Below are 27,616 nucleotides of genomic sequence, written 5' to 3'. Positions count from 1 at the left end.
CCAGTTTCCAAGCTGTTGATTTAACAAATAAAATGAATGGAAAACATTAAGTGGCAGATTTTCAAGCTGGTGTGTTGGCATAGTTTCACTGAATTCAATGGAACAATTTACACCAGTTGATGATCTGCCCCAGATCATTCAAAAAGGGAAATTTTTTTCTGATGGCTTAAACCATTATGGAAACCGTACAGTCACTGAGTTTGCCTATTTCCGCACTAGAAAAGTGTCTAATGCTGGCAGAAGAGTTATAAACACAAAAATGTAAACCTAAACCAAAGTATCATGAGAGAGTCATAATACTGTGAAGTTCTCTCACCATGTAGATGCAAATCACTATATAGCTAAATACGTGCAATTTTCTTTCACATCAAAGAATAAGAAGTTGCCCTGAAACCAGTTTGGAGAAAACTAATGCTAAAACATTTTGTAAATTTTGAAAATAGGAAAGATTTCAATACATACTCTAGAATTTTCTTCAATTTCTCTGCCTGTTGCTGCAATAGTTTCTACCAGCTCGGACACATCCAGATCTTCAGTTACCGTGCCGATATATACACAGTTCTTCTCCCCTCCAAATTCCGGGCCTGTGAACAGAATGGAGATTCCATATTTTTACACTTTTGCAGCAAAATCTAAGTGCCTCTTTAACAAGGTTTAAAATTACAAAACATAATAGATTGTGTAGTTAGTAAAAAGAGAAAAATATTTAGCTTCATAGAGGAAGATAACCTTTCAACAGGCACCCTACTCACACTTATGTGCCAGGGAATCCAACCATATTTTTGTTTTAGTACTTAAGTGTAATCTTTGCATATGCCCAATTCACTGAAAGTACTTGGCATTGCACTTCTTCAAAGAGGAAAAACATAACTAAGTTTAGACAGGAAGTAATACAGTAGATATTTTATATAACTGTGTGCTTATAAGAAGCAGCAACATTAAAAGCTGCATGAAACCACTGATTGTGAAAAACAGAGCATTTAAGCAGCTGAGTTTTCTATTCCAAAAGCTGTGGTGTTCTGAGGGATGCCACTAGGCCCTTTCTTCCCCCTACTGTTGAACACGGATGGGTTAATGAGGCATTTTTACAACGAATACTGTATATACACACTTAAATAGCACATTATTGTACCTTCTAAAGAGCCACATTATTCTGGGACATCTTTCAACAGCATGGATCCATAACTCTGACACATTTAAACTTATTCTTAGAGATGAATATGGAAGATTAGAACTCTCGAATAGAAAAGTCATGCTATATTAGCACTGCCTTAAGTAGAGGTAACAGCAACACTTACTGATTTTCATCTTCAAAGCAGTCTATAATCATTGATCCTTACAACACTTGTGTAGTAGGCATTATAATTCTCATTTTACAGATGGAAAAAAACAACAACAAATGTATGTAGGTTAAGTGGCTTCCACAAAGCCAAAGGCATCATTAGCATGATAAAAAAATAGTTTTGCCTAAGGTCTGCAGGATTGGGGGGTTTTAAAACTGTCAAAGATCTGGAAGACAGAAATTCCTGAGTTCATGTCTTGGAGCGGTCACTTAACCTCAGTATGAGGGAAATTAAAATACCCACCTCATAGGGATGGTTACTGAATTATGTTTACATAGTTCTTAGGAAATTAAGAGCTCTAAGGGCATGATCCTATGAAGTGGTGAGCACCTCCTCCAAGGTCTGGCTCATCTTCAACTCCCACTAAAATCAATAAGACTAGACACCTGTTGATTAGCACCTCTTGAGATTTGGCCCTTAGTGCTATTATTATCATTACTAACTCATGGCAAAACCATCTAAAAATGTTCACTTGCTATATTTTTAATGTTCCCATTTCACCTTTGAGAGAAAGCTGAAATGCAGCAGCTGTAGGTATGCTCTTGAGTACTGTGTGTAGTCTTTTTAAAGCAGAAGTAGCACTGAGAGGACCAGGCAAGGTTCACCTGGAAATTCCATGTGTGCACAGAGGCCATTGTATAAGTTTATGCAGAATCTCATGTTTCACTGATTTTATATCACTCTAGTGGGGTTTTAGACAACTGTTTCTTTAAGCACATTCACACATGACATCTAGGCCATTTGCTTTTTAAAAATTAAAAATGAGTGGCTTTATTAATTAGTTACAGTAAGACTGGAAACCACTAATGTAGGAATGTGTTGCATTTTGATACCATTTCGAGGACAAACAAAACACATTGTAAGACATTAATTTACTCATGCAATAGAGTGGTTAAAATGTAACTGAGTGTTTCAGTTATATATTATAGCCAGAGTCACCTAAAACATCTAACCTAGTCACAGAATGCAGTAAGCAGCCCAGTTTGAGATTGAGTTCCTGCTTCAATTAGGTACAATACGAGGCAGACACCCCTCCAATTTGGCACATATTATAACACACCCGGTGGTGGGTAATTCACTTGCACAATCAACTTATAGCTGAGAATGCAGTACTGGTATTAATGATCATTAAGTCCAACATGTTTATGACTGGATGCTTTTCTTGTCTAGCATATGCCACCTCTGTAACAATCAGAAATAGACTTAGGGTTGGGGGACCACCGGTAAGCACTGCATAAAGAAATGTTCTTTGCTGTTCCTAAACTAATAGCAAATTTTTGAATTTTCCCAATTAAGCGTCCGCACCCGCAAAAACAAAATGTAAGACAGAACTTTGTCAACATAAGCAATATAACATTTGGGTTTTCTAGGATGAAAACACTTCTCAGTTTAGTATAATCATGCTTGAGGTTTGATGAGTACTCTGGGAACAATGGATGTACTCTGCTGAAGCTGTTGCTGACAAGAAACACTACTGCTTTCTAGTAGGCCTCAACTGAAACGAGCAATGGGGAAGGAAGCAAGATCAGAGAGACAATATTTGTAGAAACACATCTACTGTTTAACGTAGAAGCGGACAGAACTTTTTAATAATACATGGATATATGACTTGTAGTGAGATTTATAATACAGTTTGGGGAAAAAAGAATTGAGGGCATTAACCTGATTATTTACAGAACTGATATTACCAACAGTGATAATTACCCAAAGAAAAAGTGAGATCCGATTCCAGTTCATTTAATTTTTTCAAAAGTCCAGTGTTAATTTTCTCTGCTTCTTTCTCTTGTTTGTCATCATTCTTCCCATCACTGTTATACTCATACCTTTAAAATCAAGCCAGAGGACAGCAAGCCATTTTATTTTACAATACAAACAAAAACAGAACAAATCTGCACTTCTAACATCTTTCAACAATTTACCTACATGTACCGTAAACTTGTGTAGTGGGTGAAATTTGAATAGTGATAGCAACCAACCAAGTTGGAGAAAATTTGGTAATGTTTGCAGTTGAAGGAAAAGCATTTTTGGATACAGAAAAATTTCTTTAATAGCTTTTTGGAAGTATTGTATTGATAATGGTTCAGCTCTTTCTGACCACATAGGAACCTTAATGATAATGATCTCCAATATATGAGCAGCACTGTATTTGCCAAAAGAGACAAATAAGTTCTACTACTGATTAAAGATAAACTGACTGCAGTGGTAGGCTAAATACATAAGGTACACAGGTACATTAACGTTTACTACAAATGATCCACAATGCTCCTTAAATTCTACTTGTTAACTCAATTACTTTGGCAAACCAGGTCTTTAACTTCTAGGAAGTTCCAAACTCCTAAGTAATTTCACAAAATTCAGACATCCTCTCTTAAGGAAATTGCAGCTGTGCCATAAGCCAGATTTTGCTGGTCCAAAGGATCACTAGTGAAGACGGCACTTATTCTCTCTGCTGAAGGTACTGTCTATCCAAATATCTCTTGAAGTAAAGCTCAAACAATGTCATGTCTGGAGCTACCTAACACTTACCTTACAACACCTAGTCCTGGCCAGCTGAGGTCTTCAATATATGACAAGCCTACTGTTCTTTTCACTTCTTGCTCAAATTCCTCTCTTAGCTGCAGTGTGCATGTCAGTATTGATATCTTCATTTTCAAGCAGTCCACCAACTGATCTACATCTTGTACTTCAGTTCCTAAAACTGAAGAGCTAATGAATTAGCTTGGGAATTACTGAATTGACAGAGTTTTCATATGTTAGATACGGTAAGACAGGTGTCATGGTTACCTATATTTATAGATAACCCACTTTACAAGCCAATCCTAAATTAAATAATGTTCAAAAATCATATTATCTTAATCTGTATGCTGAAGGCCGTTTTTCTTCAGCTTGCCATTCACTGAAAACACTCAACACATCAAAATGGCTGGAGTCAAATATTAAGGAGAAAAAAATAAGCAAATTGTAATACCAATAAATTGATTTTCTGATATTCTAAAGTCATAATGGTAGTTAGCAACAGGAAATCCCTCCCTCTATAGCCAAAAGGTTACAAAAAAGATCAATCAGCTTCAGTTTTAATTACAAAGTTCAGAATCACCAACTAAGGTTACTCATTAAACTGGAATCCCTTGTTCGGTCATTTAATTTCTAATTTAAAAGTTCTTCCCAGTAGCTACCTCCATCTCTCTAACATCAGAGCCTACACCCTCTTCTAGGAGAGAGAGGGAAAAAGTTTTCTTTACAGTACTAACGAAAATAACCAAGCTTTAATGGATACTATTTTCTTCTTCCAATTAGTCTATTATATTCTAAACATGGGCTCAGTTCCTGTGTCTAATCATCTGAATAAGCAGGCCAAATTCTTCCTTCATTCTGTAAGTAGATGAGAGAGGGAAAGGCAAGGATATTTCATCTCCAATGTTTCTGTATTCTGACAGTTTAAGACAGGAATGTTACTCAGCTTCGTACCTTGTTCTCACCAGTAAATGTAGACAGTATAAAGTAAAAGGCTTTACAGATGTGGTGCGACATAATGCTATACAAGATGACAAAGCTACCGGAAATTCAGCTACTTCTAACGTAACTGCTACCAAGGCACAATAGAATATTGAAGTTGTTTTTGTAGTGTTAAAACAGCCTCTCAATATAAAAATAAGGAAAAAAGCAAAGCCAAGGAGAACAGATTTAAACATACAGATGTTTTACACATGCAGGATATTTACAATTTTAAATAGCAAATTCCAATTTTTTTCACCTCAGGATGAAATATCTATGTAAGTGGCTAAATTAAGTGACTCATTTACCTGCAGAAGTCATTAATGGGCTAAACCGTACACATGTGCCTTCATCTTCTAGTTCTACCACATCAACTCCACTGGCAGGCACTAACTGTGCCAACTGTTCACCTAGCTGAAGGGACAAGGCAAAATTAGAGGAATTTATTGAGCATTAATTTCTCATTATTGCCAACTTGTATTAGACTGTTCCCGTAGCTTCAACGAACCATTTGTCTGTTAAATTGTCCCTAGTAAGGGTTTTCTCTCTTTACTTCTTAAAAGTTAACTGTTCATTATTCCCTGAAGCACGGTAAAATTTTTGCTGTGAGCAAGCTCACAGCACCATCTATAAAACAAACAAAAAAGTTGCACACTTATATTAACAAAATGAAAACCTACTTCACAATTTCTAAGCAAACCACAAAATGTGTAATTTTTTCAGTGGTTATTGCAAGATGGTTACCGCCTCTCCCATAAAGCAGGAATATGTTTACTTCCAAAATAATGAGTTTAAAAACAAAATCATGCACTTTTGTTTATTTAAAAGTACATTTTAGTAGGAGTTCTACTAGTAGCAGTGGAGAAAAATACTGAAATTGCAGTATATAAAGGGAGGCTATCAGCCAGAAATCTACAAAAAAAAAAAAAAAAAAGTAAAAGTAGTTTCAGATACTTAAGCTGCCATTCAGTCCATTTGCCAATTTTTGTGATTTTACAATCACTTAACAAAAAAAACAAAACAAAAAAAGTTTCTCTCTCCCTGTTGCTCTGTAAAAATTTTACACTAACAAGGGCTGCTTAAGTAAATGCATCAAGTAAAACATAGAGGACTATCTGTCATCATCTTTTGGTCTTATTTGTAACAATAGTAGATAAAACAGTGTAATTTTTAAGTTGGCAGCTTCCTGTTAATACAACTAAGATTCACTGTTATTTATAATGGCAAGGTCTCTTTTCTGAAGATACCCAAATCCTTCATTCATAAAATCAGTTGCAAAGCCACAAAATTTCTGCTAATTCATGCCAGAAGTACTTTCTATTGTTTTTATTTTGAAGAAATTGTGTTTGCCAAGGATCTCTAAGTTGCATTTCATGCCACTCTTGACCCTGAGCATAAATGGGTTATGAAAAATTCAAAAGGAAGGTCGGCACCTGTTCAACCCACAGTAATGCTACATGCTGTCATCAATCTGTGGGATTACATGTTACGGAAACATGCAGCATAATTTCTCCTTTCTGCTGTCTTGTTTCTCATCTATTGTGTTTCCCAGCTTTGAAAGTTGTGTTTTAGCTCTGCCTCTTGACTTTCTAGTCCAACTAGATTTCCAGGTGGCTCAAAGCCTCAAAATGGTTAGGGAAACAACTGCAGGTGGGCAGTGGTCAAGGAAGGTCATGAGTACATAGAGGTGGAAGGAAAAAGTAACAGGTGGAAAGGTTCCTGAACGAAGTCCCCCTACATGTGTTCCATTGCATAGGATCCCTAACAGAACCTAAGGCTGCCCTTGTTATTGGGGTCACAAACAGGTTGGCAATGCATAACAGTTCAAATAATTATTAGAGTATGCATATTTTATGCAATTAGAGAGATGCATTTTCTTAACACATAATGCAAATGTTGCTCCCACTCTGAATGTGAGGGAAAAAAGAAGAGGCACACATGATTTCATATAAGGCAAGGCATGAATAAGGAAGTTGTTTTGGGTAGGGAAAGAGGGTCCTGACATTTGGTAGTCTTGCTTCCTGTGACGAAGTAGGGGATTTTCTTATCTTTTCGTGGTTTTCCAATGATTTGCATGCAGAGGGAGTGGGACTCAGTGCCCCTGGGTTTTACTGATTTAACGAGGTGAGGGGAGAGGGAGTTTGTTGTTGCAGAGGACCGGAGAGGGAACTTGGGACCCCAGCTGATGGCCTGGAGGAGGGACACCCCGGCGACTTGTGACCTGACGACCCTCACCGGAGACCCAGCTCAGGAGTCGCAGCCAGTTCTGGCCAGTGGGAGGACAATGGGCTGCGAAGAGAGGACCCCATGACCTAACCAGCCAGTTCCAGCCAGACGGGGGGGGAGGGGGGACGGAGAGGAGAGGAGGCCCAGAGAACCCTCTTTACCTGGAAAGAAGACAATGGACAGAGGCGGGGCCTGGGGCCGGTGATATCAGATGCCCAGCTGGGAAGCAGGGGGGCTCTGGCCTGGAGAGGGGGAGCAGGCAGAGCCCACCTGGATACAGGGGAGACTGTGCTGTGCTGAGGGAGGCCAGGCCTGAGGGTCAGAGGGTTTCCTGTGCTGTCTTCAGTCGCTCAATAAACCCTCCTGTTTTACGCTGGCTGAGAGTCACTCTGGTCTAGAGAACAGGGTTGCATCAACCCCTTCGGGGGGGGGGTGGAGGCCCCAGGGGTCCAAAGCGAGTGGACTCCCTGAGGGGGCCCATGGCGAGAGACAGATGTGCTAAGGCTCAGAGAGGTGCGGCTCCAGGAGGTGGAGGGGCCTGACCCCGAGAGAGAGTGGACCCCTGAGAAGGGCTGTCTCACTGAAAGGGGCACCCCGCACGGGGCCAAGAGTGGGCACGATCTGTGAGTCCGTGACACTTCCTCCTTCCTCTAGTGCTTGTATAATAAAAAGATTCATAAACCTAGACTGGAATAGGGAAGTAGATACAAAGTTTCTAAGGGCTTGTCTATACTTACGCGCTGGTTCGGCGGCAGGCAATCGAACCCAGAAGTGCTCGCCGTCGACTCCGGTAATCCTGCTCGGCGCGAGGAGTACGCGAAGTCGACGGGGGAGCCTGCCTGCCGCGGCTGGACCACGGTAAGTTCGAACTAAGGTACGTCGACTTCAGCTACGTTATTCACGTAGCTGAAGTTGCGTACCTTAGTTCGAATTGGGGGGTTAGTGTAGACCAGGCCTAAGATTGAGTGGAAACTGACATTTCAAATGGATGTCAAAAGTAAATCAGCTGATCTTGCTGTAGTTCTTGATGTGTCAAAATTACTAGTAAGCAGTTTAACACCTTAAATTTTAGCTTACTCCACTTCTGAGCAGTAGAAACCTAGACAGGTTTTTGTGGCAAGAGGGAAGAGACACTCACTCCTCTCCTAGGATATTGGACTCCCTAATACAGGACATCCCTCACCTCCCAGAAGTACCAACTTAAAATGGAGACATAACTGTTGCAAAGTGAAAGCAACATAACTCTCAGATCTGCCTTTTTTTTTTTTTTTTTTTTTTTAATGCCGGAGGAAAAACTAAATTTATTTAATCTCAGTAGCCTAAAGAAACAAAACACACACCTCTTGAGGTATGCAAGAATTAAGAGAATCATTGTTTTCATCATAATTATTTTGTACCTTAAAACATATGAAAGACACCAGGTTGTCAGTGCTTCAGACTAAAACCATCTTTTTTAATCCCAAAAACTCTGCAGGCTGATTTCACATAGGATACCAAATAGCCATTTGGTGGCAACTGTCACTACTGACCTAGTCTGTTCTAGGTTATATAATTCCCTGAGGCACCCAATCCTCCTCTGTTTTACAGAACATCCATTTTAGTTCTTAAGAGAAATGAACATCAAATCTTACCCACTGATTGAAGGTGTCACAAATATGTCTCTCATTGCTGGTTATAGGGTGTTGAATTATAGATGCCGGTCCAGCATGTAGCATCTGATCTGAACCCAAAGAGACAAAAATCGCAGAGACAGAGTTTCATTTATTTAACTAAAGCAAAAGGCAATTTTTTTAGACAAACAACATTTTTATGAAATTTTATGAAATCTAGGAAAATTAAACTCTATTTGACCTCAAAAGGGCAAATATGGGATTTAAAAAGATATCATTCCAAAAGCAATTATAGCATTGAAATGTATTTATTTCAACAATTTGTAATCACCTTCCATTGTCTCAATGCAATGGAACTCTGCAACAAGAGTACAATTAAAGAGGTGGTTCTAACCACTACTGTATAAACAAAACTTGTTTTATGTTCAGACTAATTAGAAAAAGTGCACAATGTAATGTACCTAATAAAACTAGCTTACTGAATTAATAGATGAAATCATCATGTTTTGTCTATAAGTTACACACCTATATTTGGAAGTTCTGGGGAAAACTTGAATACCACTACAGGAGAGCTAAATTCATCTTCAACCTAAAAATAGAATTAAAAAATCCATGTTGTTATGAAAACACTTAAAACAGCTTTATTGTTGTAGGTACAAAACTGACAGTAGAGACCACCACATCATTTGGTTTTGTCAGTATTAACAATGTTCTAGTTTCCGTAATGTTTTGACTCAGTACTAAAAAAATTAACTCATCATAAAACTTTGTGTAAATGATCTGGAAAAAGAGGGAAACAGTGAGGAAACAGACAATACAAAATTACTCAAGATAGTTAAGTCCAAAGCAGACTGCAAAGAGTTACAAAGGGATCTCACAAAACGGCAGATGAAATTCGATGTTGATAAGTGCAAAGTAATGCACATTGGAAAGCATAATCCCAACTACACATACAAAATGATGGAGGCTGAATTAGCTGTTACCACTCAAGAAAGAGATCTTGAAGTCATTGTGGATAGTTCTCTGAAAACTTCCACTGAATGTACAGCGGAAGTCAAAAAAGCAGAATATTAGGAACCATTAGGAAAGGGATAGATAATAAAAGACAGTAAATATGCCACTATATAAATCCATGGTACACTCAGACTTTGAATACTGCATGCAGTTCGGGTTGCCCCATCTCAAAAAAGACATGTATTAGAAATGGAAAAGGTACAGAGAAGGGCAAGAAAAATGATATGGAACAGCTTCCATATAAGGAGAAATTAAAGAGAATATTCAGCTTGAAAAAGTTGACTAAGGGGGGGATGTGACAGATCTGTAAAATCATAAATGGTGTGGAGAAAGTGAAAGTGTTATTTACCCATTCACATAACACAAGAACCATGGGTCACCAATGAAATTAATAGGTAGCAGGTTTAAAACAAAAGGAAGTACTACACACAATATGATCAAGCTGTGGTACTCGATGCCAGGGGATGTTGTGAAGCCCAAAAGTATGACTAGGTTCAGAAAAAGAACTAGATAAGTTAGATAGGTCCATCAATGGCTATTAGCCAAGATGGTCAGGGATGCAACCCCAAGTTCTGGGTGTCCCAAAGCCTCTGACTACCAGATGCCGGGACTAAACGATGAGGGATGGATCACTTGATAATTGCCCTGTTCTGTTCATTCCCTCTGACAGGTTAGAAGACAGGTTACTGGGCTAGTTGGACCAGTGGTCTAACCTAGTATAGCCACTCATATTCTCAATATATACACAAACATAGCAAAGTAAACTACCCCTCACATAAAAAGGGATTGTATTCTATTTCAGTTACACACAACTGAATTTTGGGCACTATAAAGTGAAAAATGTGAATACATTCACTGACAGGCATTTAATTTTTTTTTTTTAAATAGCTTTAATTTTCCTTGGTGCTCTATGAGCAAAGTTTCTTGCATAAATCTCTCTGAATAGATAATTGAGCTGTTCAATGACATAGTAGATGCTATCAAGAACATATACAGTGGGAAGGTGGAATGGCTACAGTGGATCTCCATAACTCACGAGTTCTAAAAGATTATTTTCACAAATGAAATTACTTTGTCACTCACAGTGATCTGTGGTCATTTGTTTTCCAAGAAAACTAGCATGAATACAGTATTTATTCTAATACACAAAGGGTCAGATCAATAAAAATATCTGTTGAATAGGGCATCTTTTCGACTGAAACTGGATTAGAAGCAGCTGCATTAAACATAACTAATTTAAAAACTAGAATGTTCAATTAAGAGCAGTGGGGTTTTTTTTTTTTTTTTTAAAACAAACATCACTCTCCTGTATCATAACACCCTCACAGCAGGACAACTACTTTGTCTACAGATATAAGAACATCCACACTATATCTACATCTGGCCAGGGTACTGCTAAATCCATAGTCAAGAATGAATTTCAAATATAAAAAAGTATAAAAGAATATTGAATAAGTTTTAATACATTAAGCGCTACTCAGCAACACAGAGGCAGCCTCTGAGCATTATATCCATAGCTTGAGTGTGTGTAGAGAGAAACAGCAACGGGACAAGGAATACAACCTAGGGACCAAGTCTTGCTATATGCAAATACATTTATGCAATTCCATTGACACTTTAAGGGGTAATTTCAGTAGTCAGAATACCACCACCACCACCAAGGCTGTGGGTAGGGTCACATTTTTTTTTTTTAAAGATAATTGGTTTCACAAAATTTTTGATATTTAATAACCACCAGTTGCTAAACTACTCCAAGTATTAAAGGCAGGTTGTACCGAAGTTTTAATGAAATCCATGTTCTTCAAGTTTTCCAGCAACCTCTGACTCTAAAGAACAAAGGATAAAAAAACAAAGATTTTTTGGTTTAAAATTACTTTTCACAGACAGAGACAACACTAACTCAACATCCATAAGTGTGAGCTTACATTTACAAAGTTTAAATTTAGGATGCTACAAACAAGAATCTCTGTCTAATTAATATTACCAATATCATGGAATTTTAACAGTATATTATTTAGGAAAATGGTTTATTGTAGGACTCAAACACGTGCATATATGTATACACCTAAGCTTCGTAGATAGATTATTTAGTCCGTTCAAAAGACAGTGGATGTATAAATTCCCACATACTAATGGGAGAGATTAGCACCTATGGACAACAGTCAGCCCTTGGGTGCTTGTATACAGCTCCCATTAACTTCAACTGGGAATCAAACACCTGAGAAGAATTAGCATCTATGTGAAGAAGGATTATAGTAATCTATTGGTTAGAGTTAAGGCTACGGTTTAGTCACAGGTATTTTTAGTAAAAGTCACGGACAGGTCATGGGCAGTAAACCAAAATTCACAGCCCATGACCTGTCCATGACTTACTATATACCCCTGACTAAAACCTGGGGGAGGGGCTGCCCGAGGGTACTCGGGAAGGGTAGGCTGGATGCTGGGGGTGGGGTGGGGAGCAGGCTGCAGGTCCCCCGCTGGCGCTGGGGGGGGGGGCACATGGCCAGCGGTGTGGGACCCCAGCCGGTGCTGGGGGGAGGAAGGGGGCAGGCAGTGGAACGTGGCCCGGGACCCCCGCTGGTGCTGGGGGTGGGGTGAGGGTAGCAGGCTCCCTACCTTGCTGTGCACCCACCTCCCACCCCCAGCAGCAGCAGAGTTTGGGTATGGGAGGGAGCAGGGGGTTGGGGCACGGGACAGGGTGAGACAGGCTCTGAGTGGCTCTTAACAGGAGGGGCTCCCCGGAAGCGGCGACATCCCCCTCGCTCAGGTCCTAGGCGGAGGTGTGGCCAGGCAGCTCTGTGTGCTTCCGCCACCCAGAGCGCTGGTTTCGCAGCTCTCATTGGCTGGGAACCTTGGCCAATAGGAGCTGCAGGGGTGGTGCCTGCAGATGGAGGCAGCACGCAGAGCTGCCTGGCCATGCCTCCGCCTAGGACCTGAGCGAGGGGAATGTCGCCGCTTCTGGGGAGCCCCCCAGGTAAGTGCCGCTCAGAGCCTGCCTCACCCTGTCCCGTGCCCCAATCCCCTGCCCCCTCCCACACCCAAACTCTGCTGCTGGGGGTGGGATGGGCGCGGTGGCCCGAGACTGCCCCAGCAGTGACCAGTGCAGGGACTGCCTGAGCTGCCCCTGAGCCAGGTGCACCAGCCACTGCAAAAAGTCAGGTAGGTCACGGTAAGGCACAGAATCCGTGACCAAGTTGTAGCCTTAGTTATGGTCAAATACTATACATGAGAGAGACGATCTCAGTTTTCACTGAAGAGCTATAACTTCCAAACAGTTCTTGCTACTGCATTTAAGAAACCCTCAGTACTTCCATTTGGAACCCCTTGTCTCAGTGATTTATAAATTACTACTTATTATTTGCATTACAGTAAGCCTACAGACTCCCATTGTGCTAGGCTCTGTACAAATACATAGTAAGAGACATTCTATACCCTGAGCAGCATACATTCGAAATAGAAAAGACAAAGGATGGGGGAAAGGAATAATTATCTTCATCTACTGATGGGGAATTGAGGCACAGAGATTAAGTGACTTGCCTAAGGTCACACAGGAAGTCTGTGGCATTGCCAGGCACTGAACCTTTTAAGTCCCAATCCAGTACATAAAACAAAAGGCCATCCTTCCTTTAAAAGTAAAAATACTCAAGGGCTGCCTTAAAGGTAAACTTTACAATTAATTTTAAAAATCTGATTTGATTCCATATTCTTGGTGTAAGTTTTCAGCATGAAAGGATCCCACTACATCTTTAGATTCCTTTAAATAGTTTTGATAACTAACAACTGCTTCTTAAACAATGTCCAACAACAACAAAAATGTAAAACCTATAAACGCCTATCTGGATCCCTTTCTAGTGGGCATATTAAGGCAATGCCTCATTGCAAAGAGTGGTGTTTTTTTACCTTGAGATAGCTATCTCAATGCAAAATCCTAGTGGAGACAGGACACGGTTAGTTTTTATCTCAGTGTACCTTGTCAAGGTCTACCCCTATACTCCTCATCTGGGTTTTTTACCTTGATGTAGCTAGTCAGGGTAAAAACTACCCGTGACCTGTATCCACTAGGATTTCACTTTGCAATTCCTAATTTCCCTCCCTCCCCGTAAAGAGGACATAGCCTAAAAAGAAGTGCCAATACTGTAGCTGTCAACATGGCTGGTCTTAGTATAGTATGCACTAATACAACACCTTCAGCATATTTGGCAACAATTCTCACTTTATTTCAGATCCGCTGCACCTGTTTTTGAGATGCTTCATCATATTCAGAGATTTATTTTAAAATGGTTATCAAAGTGGTCTTAAATAAAGAGGTGAGTATTTATATAGTGCTATTGATGCCCAGATGACAGTAACCAAATCAGACACTGCCATTTAAACTAACTTTCAGTCTGGAGAATGAACTTACTCAAGTAAGATGGTAGAAAGATCCTTAATAAGATCCCCCTGCCCACACTCAGAAAAGCAAAAGTTAGCACGTCATTTGAAGACGAACTACTTCTTACCAGCTGAGACGCATGCTTTATTCTCTCTACAATCCCATCATGTCCCAGGTACTGCAAGGATAGCCACAGGGGCAGGGCACGGAGTTTCTCTACTGGCTGACTTGATGTCAGGCCTGCAGCTAAGGACTAAAGGCAAGAAAGAATACGGTCATTGAATAACTAAAATTTCAACACAATCTGATTTATTCTAACGCTATGATAGCACAAAAACATATCACAACATTAACAGATGGATCTTTTGCAACTTATTGTTTATTTAGGCATCTATAAAGGAACAAAAGATCATGTCATGGTTGCAGTTTTAAAGTCTCTAGTATCTAAATATTCATTAAAAAAAAGTCAAAGCTACCAAAGAAGGATCCTCGTGTCTGTAGAGTGTCACTGCAGGTACTGCTGGGAGACCCAGCCAGGAACCCAGAGTAAGAGTCATGCTGTCACATTTTGTTGCAGCCTAAAGAGGAAACATTTAAGTTTATTATGGGCCACCTAAATTTTAATTATGTAACAACTTTAAAGTCTAGAGCATTATACTTATGACACACCAATACATACCAGTACTGAAGAGGAGACATAACCTAAAGCCAAAGTTGCCAAATTCACTCTGGAAAGGAAAACAGTTTTAGCTAAATTAATTATTTACAGCTTTTCTTCAACTAAAAGGTAGCATTTTAATCTTCATTTTAAATATTTCATGCGGTTGTATAAAAGGAAGACATTTTTGTTCATGTATTTTTATTGCACATAAAGTAGAAATTGCAATTTAATATTCCAGAATTCAGACAAACGAAAATTTCATTTTAGTCTAGATATCAGTCCAACTTTTTAGAGATATTAATCCATCCTGTGCTAATCATACTTCATCAGTAGGATTCTGTCAATAATTCACAGCGTGTCATAAATGTATGGTACACAACTGTGTACAGTGGTAGCTCAGGGCCAAATAGGTAACAGGCTCTGTCTGAGGGACTTGCAGGCTAAAAGCAGGGGCTCCTCTATTAACACTACTTATTCTGTTACTCCTGTTCTCAATCATGCTGCCTATTGCACCAGTTTTCTTAGCCACCACATGTCCTCTACTCCTCTAAATTTCATCTCTTCAAGCACTCCAGCCTCCCTTCACCTCTGCAATAATCCCTACTAACTGTTACCTTGTGTCTTGTCTCATTTAGATTCCAAGCACTTCAAAGCAGGGGCAGGTTACTCACATCCATATACTGACTCCATGCTGAGTAATTACATATACGCGAATAACCTTTTGCAACAAAACAGTGACATCTGCAGGGCTCTAAATTTTGTAGAGTGGCAAATTTATGTTGGCATATAAAACATTTAATAATGGCAAAACAGCTGTGGACATTAGAGCATGTTAGCTATGGAATTACAAGTTGCACCATTATCAGAAGTTTCATTAGTGAATATGATTACACAGAAAGAAGTCTCAAGTTCTGTACCCTTCTACATGTAGCCACATCTTATACTGCTCACAAAGTTCTTTCAGTCGCCCAAGCTTGTCCGTATGACCTGCTCCTGGTGTACCTGAATTGAAAGGGGGAAAAAAGTCACTTTAAATATCAAATGTGTAAGTCAGCAAACATATAAACTTTGATTGTGCGGTGTCTTTTTTCTTTTCATTAGAAATTCAAGTCTTATCTTCTTGATGGACTCATGAAGAAGTGGAGAGAGAGCTAGTGCAGTTATGACATTGGAAGTTCAACTTGATTGACTGAGAATGTGATTTTTATTCATAGTATTTAAAGCTCTGTGTTTTCTTATCTATTTAATTAAAAGTACTTGGGAGACTAGATGTCATAAGCATTCAAAAACTCAGCCATTTCTATTAAAAAAAGTTCAATACACCTAATTCATCAAAGAATGACCTCTGCCAAAATAAAGAAAACCCTTACTATTTCTAAAGGGAAAAAGCAAGCACAGCACTTCCTTCCCACCTCCACTTACAAAAAAAAAATAAAAATAAAAATAAACCTTTCCTCACTAAAGAGGAATTGAAACGTTTGCTCAATTATTCATTCAGAGAAAGTTAATGGCATGTACAACACCATAGAAAGGTTCTTGGTCAGCTTTAGAATCCCATTTTTCAAAAGCTAAGCTTTGCTCACTAAGGAACAAACTGTGGAGTCCTAAGTCATGCAAGCACGCCCGCTGACATAAATAGAACTACTTTTATGAGTAAGTTCTCATGAGTGTTAATAACGTTGTACAATCTGGTCCTAAGTCACTCCTTTAAATAACTTCTTGGACAGCTAAATATTATGCAGTCACTATGATATTCTGTATCAAGGAACAGATGATCTACTCTAACACAAGTCATCAATATTATCTACAATTCCAAGTTCTAAAAAATAAATACTAATTTTTCTAGGATACTGTTTTACTACTATCTGATCAAGATACTTACCAGCATTCGCCACTAGTAATAGTGGCAGCTTTCCAGAGTTAATATCATCTTTAATTAGTCTGTCCAATAAAGCAACATCCTGTCACCAATAAGAAAAAATATAAACACTGCATTAGACACACAGTACATAATATGTTCCTGTTGAACTGGAAAATTGGGGTTTCTAAAAGTAGCACAGAATAGTATCCTGACATTTTAAAAGCCTATCCACTGATTAAATTCTTAATACCTTCTTGTCTGAGTTTTCAATTTCCCCATTTCCACATAGCCCCAAAGACAAAAAAGGTCAAATACACCATAAATACACAGATAAAATAGGTGCTTTTAAATTCATTGAATTTACACTGGACATAATTCTACTAAAGAAACCTATTTAATTTATATTCTTCTTCTTAGGAAGCATGGACTCAACAGTACTTTCCAATGCTACAAGCGCAGAATGTCTTTCTATTGCCTTCAATGGGCATTATATTGGGTCATGGTATACTTAGGGTTCATCTTTCAACTCTAAAAATCAGACTTTTGTAACACAAACTTCCATGGACTTTTATCTGTGTGAATCTATTAAAACACAAGGAAAAGTTTAATAATTCATCACAATGTCATACACAGCAACAAAAAAGTTTAGTGTTCAAGCCTAAACTTCTCCTTTAAAAATTTATCTTCGAGGGTCTACATATTTCCAGAGTCTCAAACTAGAAAGCCCTTACTGACTGCACCAAAATACACACTGCAGATAATAAGTACAGAGTTCAGGATACAAGTGCTACACGTATTTCTGATTGATTACTTTTAAGAGAATAAGGCCAATTAATAGCCAATGTTCTGTTACATCTACACCGAGAAAGCTCAGAGGATGAAAAAGTCGAACATTCACCACTCTTTCCTAACAACATTCTCAAATCATTCCTTAATAAGTGTTCTGCAAAGCAAAAAGAAAAGGTCAGTTTAAAAAGACAATGCCCAAAACTTACCATCTGATGTTGGGATCCAAACATGGTGTTACAAGGCACGCGGCACATGCATGAAAGGGGCAACCCAAGCTGCAACGAGAAAGATGGAATTTGAACAACTCACACATGATTTATGTTACTCATTTAAACTGCTCACAGAACTACAAGGAGGAATCAAAAAAAAGCCATTGAAAGAAGCAAACACATAGTGACAGAGGCTCTGCTACCAAGTGATTTTCCTTGCATTTTAAAAATGAGTTTTCTGCTAGAAATTCTGATCAGACTAAGAGTGGAGAAAAGGAAGAGAGTGAGACCACTGTAAAGTAACAAAAAAGTTGTAAAACAACAGTTAGCTTTTAACATGAGTAAGGGGAAGTAGACAATAAGTCAAACCTGGACATTTTTCAGAGTTTGTATCTTGTCTGCAGGACTGCACTACAAGTGGGCACAGATAAAACACTAATCTTCACCAAGGAAATGAGGCTGCTCACAATGGACTCAATCCTGCTCAGTCCAGAGCACTTTGGCCTTAATCCAGCAAACATTTAAGCACATGAGTAGGCCTATTGAAGGTGTATAATATATTCACTTATGCAAAATTATTATTGCATAGTAGAGAGTTAAGACAAGACATTTTCATACAATTTATGCGATATATTGAATATATTTTTACAACATGCTGTTGTATATAATGTTGGCCTTTTTTCAAAGATTAAATTTAAAAACCACAATTTCTCTTATTCAGGACCTATCTACAAGCTTGCTATTCCAAGTAAAAATTCAGATTTTTTTTCAAAGAACTTGGATGCAGAAAAATATTCCTAAGAAAAAGTAAAGTTCAACAGTAAATTGAGACATCTTTCAGTAATGCTTTAGTGATAATACCATTTCAAACAAGAAGCTTGTCATGCAAAAGAAAATGATTATTATACTGAAATGTCTACATGAAACCAGGAACAATCACCCTTAATAAAATATCAGATGCAATTGTTTCATATGAAAAGTTCAGAAAATTCCTATCTACAACTCTCACATCATCACTGCTGGAATATACAAACTGTGTGCAATCAGAAAACATCATCTTGCTGTCCAGATGAATATTGTAAACTAGAACCCTATAGCTCCATTCTGGGCTATTTTAGTTTATTCCCAATATGTTTATGTTCTTTTTTATGTTTTGGAATTGCTTTGGAATCTTATAATTAATAAAACAGTCTTACAAACTGTAACATTATGTTTTATTATTGTTTTTGCAGATTTTTTGGTTGGCTTCAGGGCATGGTTTCTCCTCCTTCCTTGGCTGGCTTCAGGACAATCTTATTTGTGATTTTCATTGTTTATTCATACATCAGTTATTACTAACTTTGATTAAAAGATAAAATTTAGAAGCGTCAAGGAAGTTGTGCTTAAAAAACTAAAAAAAAATTGGACCATTAGGACAGTACAAGAAAACTTAAGTTCAGTGTGCGCGTACACACACACAAACTTAAAACAAAAAAAATTCTAGAAACGCTATTTCTTCCACAAGCTGGGAAGAAAGAGAGAGGGAGAAGGGTATTTCTGTTATTTAACAACTGGGAAGAAGCTCAGATACCAAGATGATGAGGGCCATGTGAATGCACAAATAGCACTGTTGCAGACACAGCATGCTCAGCCACCTGAGAGTCAGAGAACCTCACTTCGCTCAAAAAGATCCTCTCTGGTTGACAGAGTATCACTGGCAAACTGAGTAAAGCCCCATTGAGAGGTCAGCAGTGGATGCTCTAGAATGGAGATAAATGAAGGACCTTCTAGTTACAACAGGGATGGAAAGGCAATCCTCCACCCACTCATTACTCACCCGCAACAACCCACACAAAAAGTGTGCTGCTTCTGCAATGTACCAGTCTCTAACTGTGAACCTCTAGATCCATTCTCAAAATCTAGCTAGGCTGCCACGAGGCATGATGATGCCTGCAAGTTTCTATATGCAGCAAAGACTCAAAACTTTACACTAAAACTACTTACCTGATTGCAGAGAGTTTGGCCCAAGCCTGTTCTGGCTGCAGAACTAATGTATATAACAGGCTGCTTATTATATAACACATTGAATCCTTCTACTGTGTAGTCTTCGTAGCAAGAGTGAATAACAAGCCTACAGACTTTTAAGAGACCTTCACGATCATCTTCATGGTAATAAGCTGACCCATTTTCATACCTGTAAGACAAACCAACAGAAACAGTCCCAGTTTAGTTAGTGTGTGTAAATACTGAGCAGTTATAAAAGTGCTTTCTATCTCAGGCTATGTCTACACTACCGCAGTAAGTCGACGTACCTTAGGTCGAGTTACCGCGGGGTCTACATCGTGGGGGTGGGTGTCGACGGGAGAAAAATCTCCCATCGACTTATCTTACTCTTCTTGTCGGGAGTAGAGTACAGGGGTTGACTGGAGAGTGATCTGCTGTCGATTTGGCGGGTCTTTACTAGACCCGCTAAATCAACTGCCGGTGCATTGATCTCAGAGCGTAGATCCCTGCAGTAGCGTAGACCTGCCCTCAGATACTCTATGAAGAGGTACATCAGTATAATCATTGGGCATATGAAACTGAGGCACAGAAAGGCTAAGTACGCTGCCCAAGACCAGAGTCAAAATTAGACCTCAGGAACTCCTTGCTTCCAATCTTCTGCTTTGTCTCTGCTATATTATATTTATTGGTTTAAATAGCATCTGAAACAAAAGTATCTAAGTGCTGTTATATGTTAGTATGTTCTGGCTCCTCATTAAATTAGAAGCTCTATCCAACCCCAGAACATTACAAATAAAACAAAGCCAAGATAGAAATCAGATGAAGGGCAAATCATTAATTCTAGTTTTATAAGGTTTTAATTTGATCTCCCGCATCCAGTCCAGAGACACGTTATTATATCACAGGAGTTTGTGACTCCAGGAAACAAAGATTATGAAAAAAGATTCAGAGGATCATGGTTCTGACACGAATAGTGGAAGTGACCTTTGGAGAGCTAAAGAGAGGGTAAAGGAAAAAAGAAAAAAAAAATGTATTAAGATAAGGGAGAGCACAGTAAACACAAACCGAGATTAGTAACTATGAAAGCTTACTTTACATTCTATTTCTATTTACAGTTACAACAAAGTAGATATGGGGACTTGGGCAAGAAAACCGCTCTTTAAAATCCTCAAAGTTTGCAAAAATATTTTCTCAGACTTATATGCACTGAGTGAAACCACCAGATCATAAAATGTAGATGGAAACATTTGAGGAACAGGAAAGATTTTTCACTTTTAAAAAACTCCATTATAAAATTAACCTCAGCAAGTGGGTATGGCTCACATCTGTAAGAATCATAAGAGTCAGTGAGGAGGATGCAATATGATGCGGTTTCAAAGCACAATATTGTAAATCAAGAGTGAAATAGATTTTTTTTTAAAATAGAGTTAAACGTGGACAGGATCTCGCAGACTTTAGTACGAAGCCACTACCAAACAAATCCATAATAGCCAACGTTACTCATATCCTATTTTAACACTCCTTGAAATACAAACAAACAGACTGCCATTTAGTGCAATTTATTTAGTACACTGCCATGTCTACTGCCTAGGAAGTTGGACTACTGGACTACAAATCTGTACAAGCAGTTAATTTGTTTTTATCTCTCTGAACGAAAGATTTCGGCTTCAGCGGTGATATGCACACTAATGTTTAAAAGCCAAGAAGAGACAATAATGGAATTAGGTATCTAATAAAGGTCTGACAGTTCCAGTGTAAAGAAATATAGCCACCTAACTAAAATGAAGGAACAACAAGAGGAAGAGTAGTACAGGTCAGGATTTATTAAGTGACAAGGAAGTTGGAGTTTTGCTACATCATTTATGTCCAACATGTACATCAATAGTCCTGAAAAACCTAAGAGTCGCTCAGTCCATCCCTCAGCTTAAATTTTTTTAAATCCTGCAGCATCCAGCCTCACCATAAATTACCCAAATGACTGACATTCCATCATGCTTTATGGTAGCCATGAAACCTTTTTGGAGCTGAACTATAAGGTAAGCTAAACGTATTTTTAGAAACATTTTAAAAATTATTCATAGACTCTTTGGGATATATCATATAAATGCAGTTGTAAAACCAAATATACCACTCATCTTACCCTACACACCTGTTCCAAGGTCCAGCAGGTATTCACGCTTGATGTGAAATCACTGCTAACATGCATATTAGGTGTCAGAATGGGACCAACTGCTCCTCTAAGACTGGGTATTAGGACCATCAATACATAAACTGTCAAATAGATGGATTTTTGCTTAACCCATCTGCATCTCATCTTTGAGCCATGAAACCTAGCCTCATATCCTTGTAAGGTTTCAAAAACTTTTTAAGTCATACAAGAGTTTACTAAATAGCTAAATACAGATATTCATTCATCTTATGTTCTACCAACTAGAGAATGCTGATTATATTGGCTCTACAGAAGGTCCATTTGTCACTGTACGCAGCTAAAACAAGCCTTCATTTATCATCTATAGATGGGGATAATTTGTACCTTTAATAGCTCTATGGCTGGGTCAGTTTTAGTTATTTCCTTTATCGCTTCATTGGTTAATTTAATGAAAAGCCCATGCCTCATTCCTTCCTCCTACAGGAAGGCTCAAATGATTTGATATTGAGACATCTAATGGACAATATATTCTTTTCACATAAGACTAAGATTCCCATCAGGAGCCCCCAAAACCTAAAGAAACGTCGTGATATTAAAGTGAAACAGTTCCTGACTAAATTTGTCTTAAGTTAAAGCTCCCTTCAGATTCTTGGTGTGTGTTCATATAAAAGCCCTTAGTATCATTAATTTCCCCTCCCCTTGCTGCCTTGGCTTTAATAGTACTGAATACTTTAAAACTCAGTTTGCAGACACTCATGGCTAATCACACCTCTGTGTAAATCCGCTTTGTTGTACCATTTGTCTTTGTCAGCGCTCTAGACTATAATCCTATCAGGACAGAGACCAGTTATGAGTTTGTCACTGACCATCCACTGCATACAGCATATAATAGCCATATACTACAATAGCCAGTGCTTTCATGGCAGGGGACTGGAGCCAGTCAACATAATATTCTGTCCAGGGTCCCACTGAACACCATGTGGTATCCCTATTACCCTTCCTGCTGTCTGCAAATTAACATCCTGTATTTTACATCATGTCCAAACCATGTTAGTCCAGGGTTAGTCATTCAACCCAGGTCTCAAGAACTGCGGGGATAGGGAATACCTCTAGATTACCATTAAATGAGATATCAGTGAAGCTTTGTCCCACCCAAAAGTTATTTCTTTACCAAATGGGAACTATTTCCCATCTTAGCAGCAGCCAGATTTCATTTTAATCTGCAAGTCAGCCAGCTCTGGCACCAGAAATGCATTGTTTTCACATACATTATAGCATATCTCAAGACTAAGGCACTTTGAGTAAGAATCTTACATGAAATTAAGCCATACAAGGAAATAACCTAGCTGTTTGACTAAGCTTCTTTTCACCTGAAATATTTCTTGTACTTTTCTTTCCCCTCCAGTGCTGGATCTAAATTACAAGTTCAGGTAGACCTTCAGGAAATATATTTGCTACAATGAAAATTCTTCAGCTGTTCTATACATAAAGACTAAACGAAGTCTAAGGCAGAACCAATGAGAGGTTCGCTGGAAGACCTCTTTTAAAAGCGCTTAAAGGCTCAACAGCATATATATGCTTATATAAATGGATATTCAACCATCTGTCTACCCACTATTGTACTTTGGCCCCTAACTCCATTGTAAATTCCTTATAAAAAACCACTTTTATGACTGGTATATTATTGACAAGTTCTTGGCTTTCAAGAACAGTATCCTGTAAATAAGTGTGCTGTATTTAAGATCTTTCACCGTACCATTAATTTAAGGCATAAGGCTATCAAGATAACAAATCGTACTTCAGACTTTTTTTTAAAAACTATTTTTACTACGCAACTGTACATAATAAATAAGCAATTCATGACTTACCTGAAGAGTCTGCAAAGCCACAGAGTGGTGTCCGAAAGGATTCTAGTTGTAAGATTTCTCAGCCTTTCCCTGTTCAGCACTGAAATATAAGCTGCCAGACTATGTCCCAGTAAAGCCATGTGACCTTGTTCTCCAACATTCTGAAGTCTGCAAACCAGAAACATCGTATGAGAATAACTGTCAGCTTGATGCATGTCATGCATATTTATAATGGGTTTATGTTTTCTCTTTTTACTGGATATGCCCAGAATGTCATAGAACTGGTTAAGATGCAATATTTTCTTCAACTATATATCAGAATGAAGTATAAAAGAGCCATGTCTACACTAGGAGAAAAGGTGAATTTTAACACATTAATTAACATGTTAAAATCAGTGTAGACACGGCAGTTGTAGTTTAGACACCTTTTAGCTGCTTGAGATAAACTCTATACTCCTTTTTAGGGCTTATCTCAACCTACTAACATATTAAAACTGCAACTACCCTTTTACAATATGATTTTAGTGTGCATTAAACATATGCCTAGGCCTGGTATATACAAAAAAAGAAAGCAGACGCTATGAAACTTGGAAGTTTAGACTAGATCTTTTCTCATAACTATTATTTATATAACATTTTAAATCTTCAAACAGTTTTGCAAATATTGATCTTCCACACTCCTGTGCAGGTAGGGAGTCTAGTAGTATCACTATTTTATGGAGAAATGGAAGGAGAGAGGTTAAATGTATTGCCCAAGGCTACAAATAAGTCAGTACCAGAGTAAGGATTAGAATTCAGTGACTCCCATTTCCAGGCTCAGACTACCCCACTTTAAAAAAAAAAATCCATATGCAGAAATACTATGCAACTTGTAATTTACAACTATACTATATCTGATGCAACTAAAAATTCTGAAGGCAAGTCAAAAAATTAGACTTCCACAGAATGCAGGCAGCATAAGCAATGCTCAGAAAGTTGAGGACAATTTAAAGAAATTGAGTTGTCAGCCAGGAATAATTCCCTGCTATACACAACTGCTTTTAATAATTCACTGCAGTAAAGTGTATGGCTATTTTGAGGAAAACATTACCACGAAGTCATCGATAGTTACATAATTTCAACCCAATTTCAATTTGCTATCAGGACTATTAAAAAAATTCCTATTAGGTATGTTCCACATTTTACTTTTTCTCCTGGTTCAGTGTATAATGTAACAAAGGTTTAGTTAAAACACCTTACACTGTTGCAAATTTAAAATTAATAAAAAAAATCTGTAAGTACAATTTGTGGCTTCAAAAATTATCACAGCAAATATAGTTATCAAGTTATAATCTTCCAAATAGAACAATGCAATTTAGCATTACCGGTAAGACTGTGATGACTCATCTTCCTCCTCTCCATGCATGAGGTTCTGTACTAATTGGAGAATGCTCACCATATCTTGCCCACTAGGAAAGGAAAAATGGTAAGTAGATGAGCAACTCTAGTGCCTCAGGATACAGATTCTAAAGGCCACTTACAACAGTTTTGCAACAAGACACAAGGGTTTTGCTCTGTAGAATTTTGGGATGGTGGGGAAAAGTTGTCAGTGGAGGAGTCTACTACTGACCTCCCTGACACAGCAGGACCGTAGTGGGAAGGCTGCTGTATCAATGAGTCCAGATCCTCTTGACTTATGCATGGGGCATTTCAACAGGCCTAAGGAACTGGCCCACATAGAGGCTCCCTTGAAATCTGAGGATTTGGACTGACAAGCTTGACTAAGCAATCGTTCAGCCCTGGAGTGCTGGATTGTAGGTGAAGACCTTGCCAGTAGATGTCCAAACTCAGAGGATCCAATCATGAGCTCACAAAGTTGAGCACATCTCTCAGTAATATGATTATCTCTAAAATATACTGATTACTTACAAACATCTGTTCTAGTGAACAGAAAGTGTTTCTTGAAACCATTTCTGGAACTATGCTGCCTTACAACTGCTAGAAGTGCAAAAATAAAAGCCACCACACACCGACCCAACTTGAAATAGTATCAAATTAAAACCTATATTAATAAAATGAAAAATAATGAAAGTATAGAAGAGGTAACAGTTACACTAATAAAAAGCATTCCCAACTTCTTACAAGTCTGTTTAACTTCATCGATTCATACCAGTTTCATTAACTTCCAAGAAAGACAAGTTTTTTTTAAATGAAAACAAGTTGTGTGTTCACAATATTCTTCTGCTGTTAAACCCATGTTAAATTAGAATGGAAACTGAATTGCAGTCTTAGTTTGGGCTCATGAATGATCTTGCAGAAGAAAGATTATGACAATGCAAGTCTGAATCTTATTTTTCAGATGCAATAGTCAATTTAATGCACAAATCATAGCACGTAAACTTTCAGGTTGTTAAGTTGAGTGATGTATAGTTTTCTGTGAAGGCCAATCATATTCCTAAACATGGTGCTTTGTGCCTCACATAGTGTGGAATATCATTCTCAAGTACGAATTTCCTGTCTGAATGTGTGTCTCAAACTCATTGAATGCAATATTTCAGATTTAAAAGTAAATCTACATAAAAATTATGCTATATAATAAAGACATAAATCTCCATTAAATTATCTTCTCTAAGGCTTTATTAGAACTCAAGAAGAGCTCTATGTAGCTTGAAAGTTTGTCTCTTTCACCAACAGAAATTGGTTCAATGCAAGACATTACCTCACCTACCTTATCTCTAATATCCTGGGATCAACACAACTACAACATTGCAAACAACTAATGCTTCATTAGCTACCAGTGAAAAAATCCTACTCACAAAGGGCAAGTAATTTTTTTGATCCATAAATAAAATATATCAATCGTGGGCATAGTCAGGAGACCAGATTTTGTGGCAGGACAGGTAAATTTTCATGATAGTATATATTATAAGTTCCTTGCAAAATTATTGCAAACATGTTTTATTTAAGAGTTTGTACACTGAATATGAAGAACATATTGTCACCTACCTCCCTTGGAGTGGTCCAGGAATATCGTTCCTTACATACTTCTTTTCATTTTCTTCCTCAATTTTTCTAATTTAAAAATACAAGAAAGAGTTACTTACATTTTAACTTTTTGTTGCATAGTAACAAATTCCTAGTGCAGTTCAATGCTCAAAAATACATTGGCATGTTCACAAGTGACAAAAATCACTGAATACAATTTGAATAGATCAACAAGACTAATATATGATTTAATTAAGGATGGCCTTAAAGAGTTGTTGATTTGACTTTCCTTTGATTAAGAAGAAAAAAAAACTTTAAAACTATGCTTTATAAGGCTGGTGAAAACCTTTATCAGCAGATCATGTGAGATGGAAGTAAAAGTTACTTGTGGAGCCATGATTCACATGCTAAGAGCAAGTCAAAGCCTTTAGAAAATGTGTCCTGGTTGGATTTAGACTGAATGCTACAAAATATGTATTGGATTGGCCCCGCAAATATTCATTAATAACAAACACCCTCAGTCAAGAAACATTCTTGATTTGAATATGGCAGAAATTAAGTATGAATATCTGATAATGATTGGTCCTAGAATTAGTAGAAAAAAACCCATTCCACTTGCTTGAAGACATTGGCATCAATATCTACATGTGTAACATGTATCTGCTGTGCTTGCAGCCATTATTCTTTGTAGATACCTTTGATTGTCTTCCAGCATCTTCATGGCCTCATTAAGATTCTTTCCCATTTCTGCTAAGGAAGGGAAAACAATCAATAATTGGGGAAAAAAAAAAAAAAAAAAAAAAAGTAATCCCAAATGCCACTCTTACTAACTACTCTAACAGTATAATTATTGCTTTTACCACTCAGAATAAGCTCAGATTTAAAGTTACATACCGGTAACAAATATCAAGTACTGCATCTTCAACTCAAAATATACTAAATTAATAAATATTTGTGTATTGAAGTAAAAAATACTGGATAGCAACATGGATTTTATTACAGATACACCTCTACCCCGATACAACGCGAATTCGGATATAACGCAGTAAAGCAGTGCTCCGGGGGGGCGGGGCTGCGCACTCTGGCGGATCAA

At 38.1% G+C, this 27,616-nt stretch overlaps 1 protein-coding gene across 1 annotated transcript in view; it reads right to left on the bottom strand.

Moving 5' to 3' along the window:
• The window catches only part of PDXDC1 (pyridoxal dependent decarboxylase domain containing 1), a 35,303-nt gene extending 8,005 nt beyond the window's left edge, over positions 1–27,298 (bottom strand). Inside the window, exons 1-18 of the mRNA XM_029911258.1 lie at positions 27,219–27,298; positions 26,545–26,610; positions 24,924–25,007; positions 23,581–23,727; positions 19,564–19,753; positions 17,578–17,646; positions 16,604–16,682; positions 15,639–15,723; positions 14,740–14,788; positions 14,537–14,638; positions 14,188–14,313; positions 11,464–11,514; positions 9,200–9,263; positions 8,696–8,784; positions 5,147–5,252; positions 3,870–4,041; positions 3,048–3,166; positions 463–584 (exon numbers count right to left, since the gene is read on the bottom strand). Coding sequence (XP_029767118.1) covers positions 463–584; positions 3,048–3,166; positions 3,870–4,041; positions 5,147–5,252; positions 8,696–8,784; positions 9,200–9,263; positions 11,464–11,514; positions 14,188–14,313; positions 14,537–14,638; positions 14,740–14,788; positions 15,639–15,723; positions 16,604–16,682; positions 17,578–17,646; positions 19,564–19,753; positions 23,581–23,727; positions 24,924–25,007; positions 26,545–26,610; positions 27,219–27,268 — 1,770 coding nt within the window. The 5' untranslated portion in view covers positions 27,269–27,298. The remainder of the gene's footprint in view (positions 1–462; positions 585–3,047; positions 3,167–3,869; positions 4,042–5,146; positions 5,253–8,695; positions 8,785–9,199; positions 9,264–11,463; positions 11,515–14,187; positions 14,314–14,536; positions 14,639–14,739; positions 14,789–15,638; positions 15,724–16,603; positions 16,683–17,577; positions 17,647–19,563; positions 19,754–23,580; positions 23,728–24,923; positions 25,008–26,544; positions 26,611–27,218) is intronic.
• Positions 27,299–27,616: the final 318 nt, after the last annotated feature.

The sequence above is a fragment of the Terrapene carolina genome, unplaced genomic scaffold (genome assembly GCF_002925995.2).
Source record: "Terrapene carolina triunguis isolate 2854851 unplaced genomic scaffold, T_m_triunguis-2.0 Scaffold93, whole genome shotgun sequence".
Classification (NCBI taxonomy): domain Eukaryota; kingdom Metazoa; phylum Chordata; order Testudines; family Emydidae; genus Terrapene; species Terrapene triunguis.
Note: the sequence above shows the minus strand (reverse complement) of the source record. Positions and strands in the feature narration are given on the sequence as shown.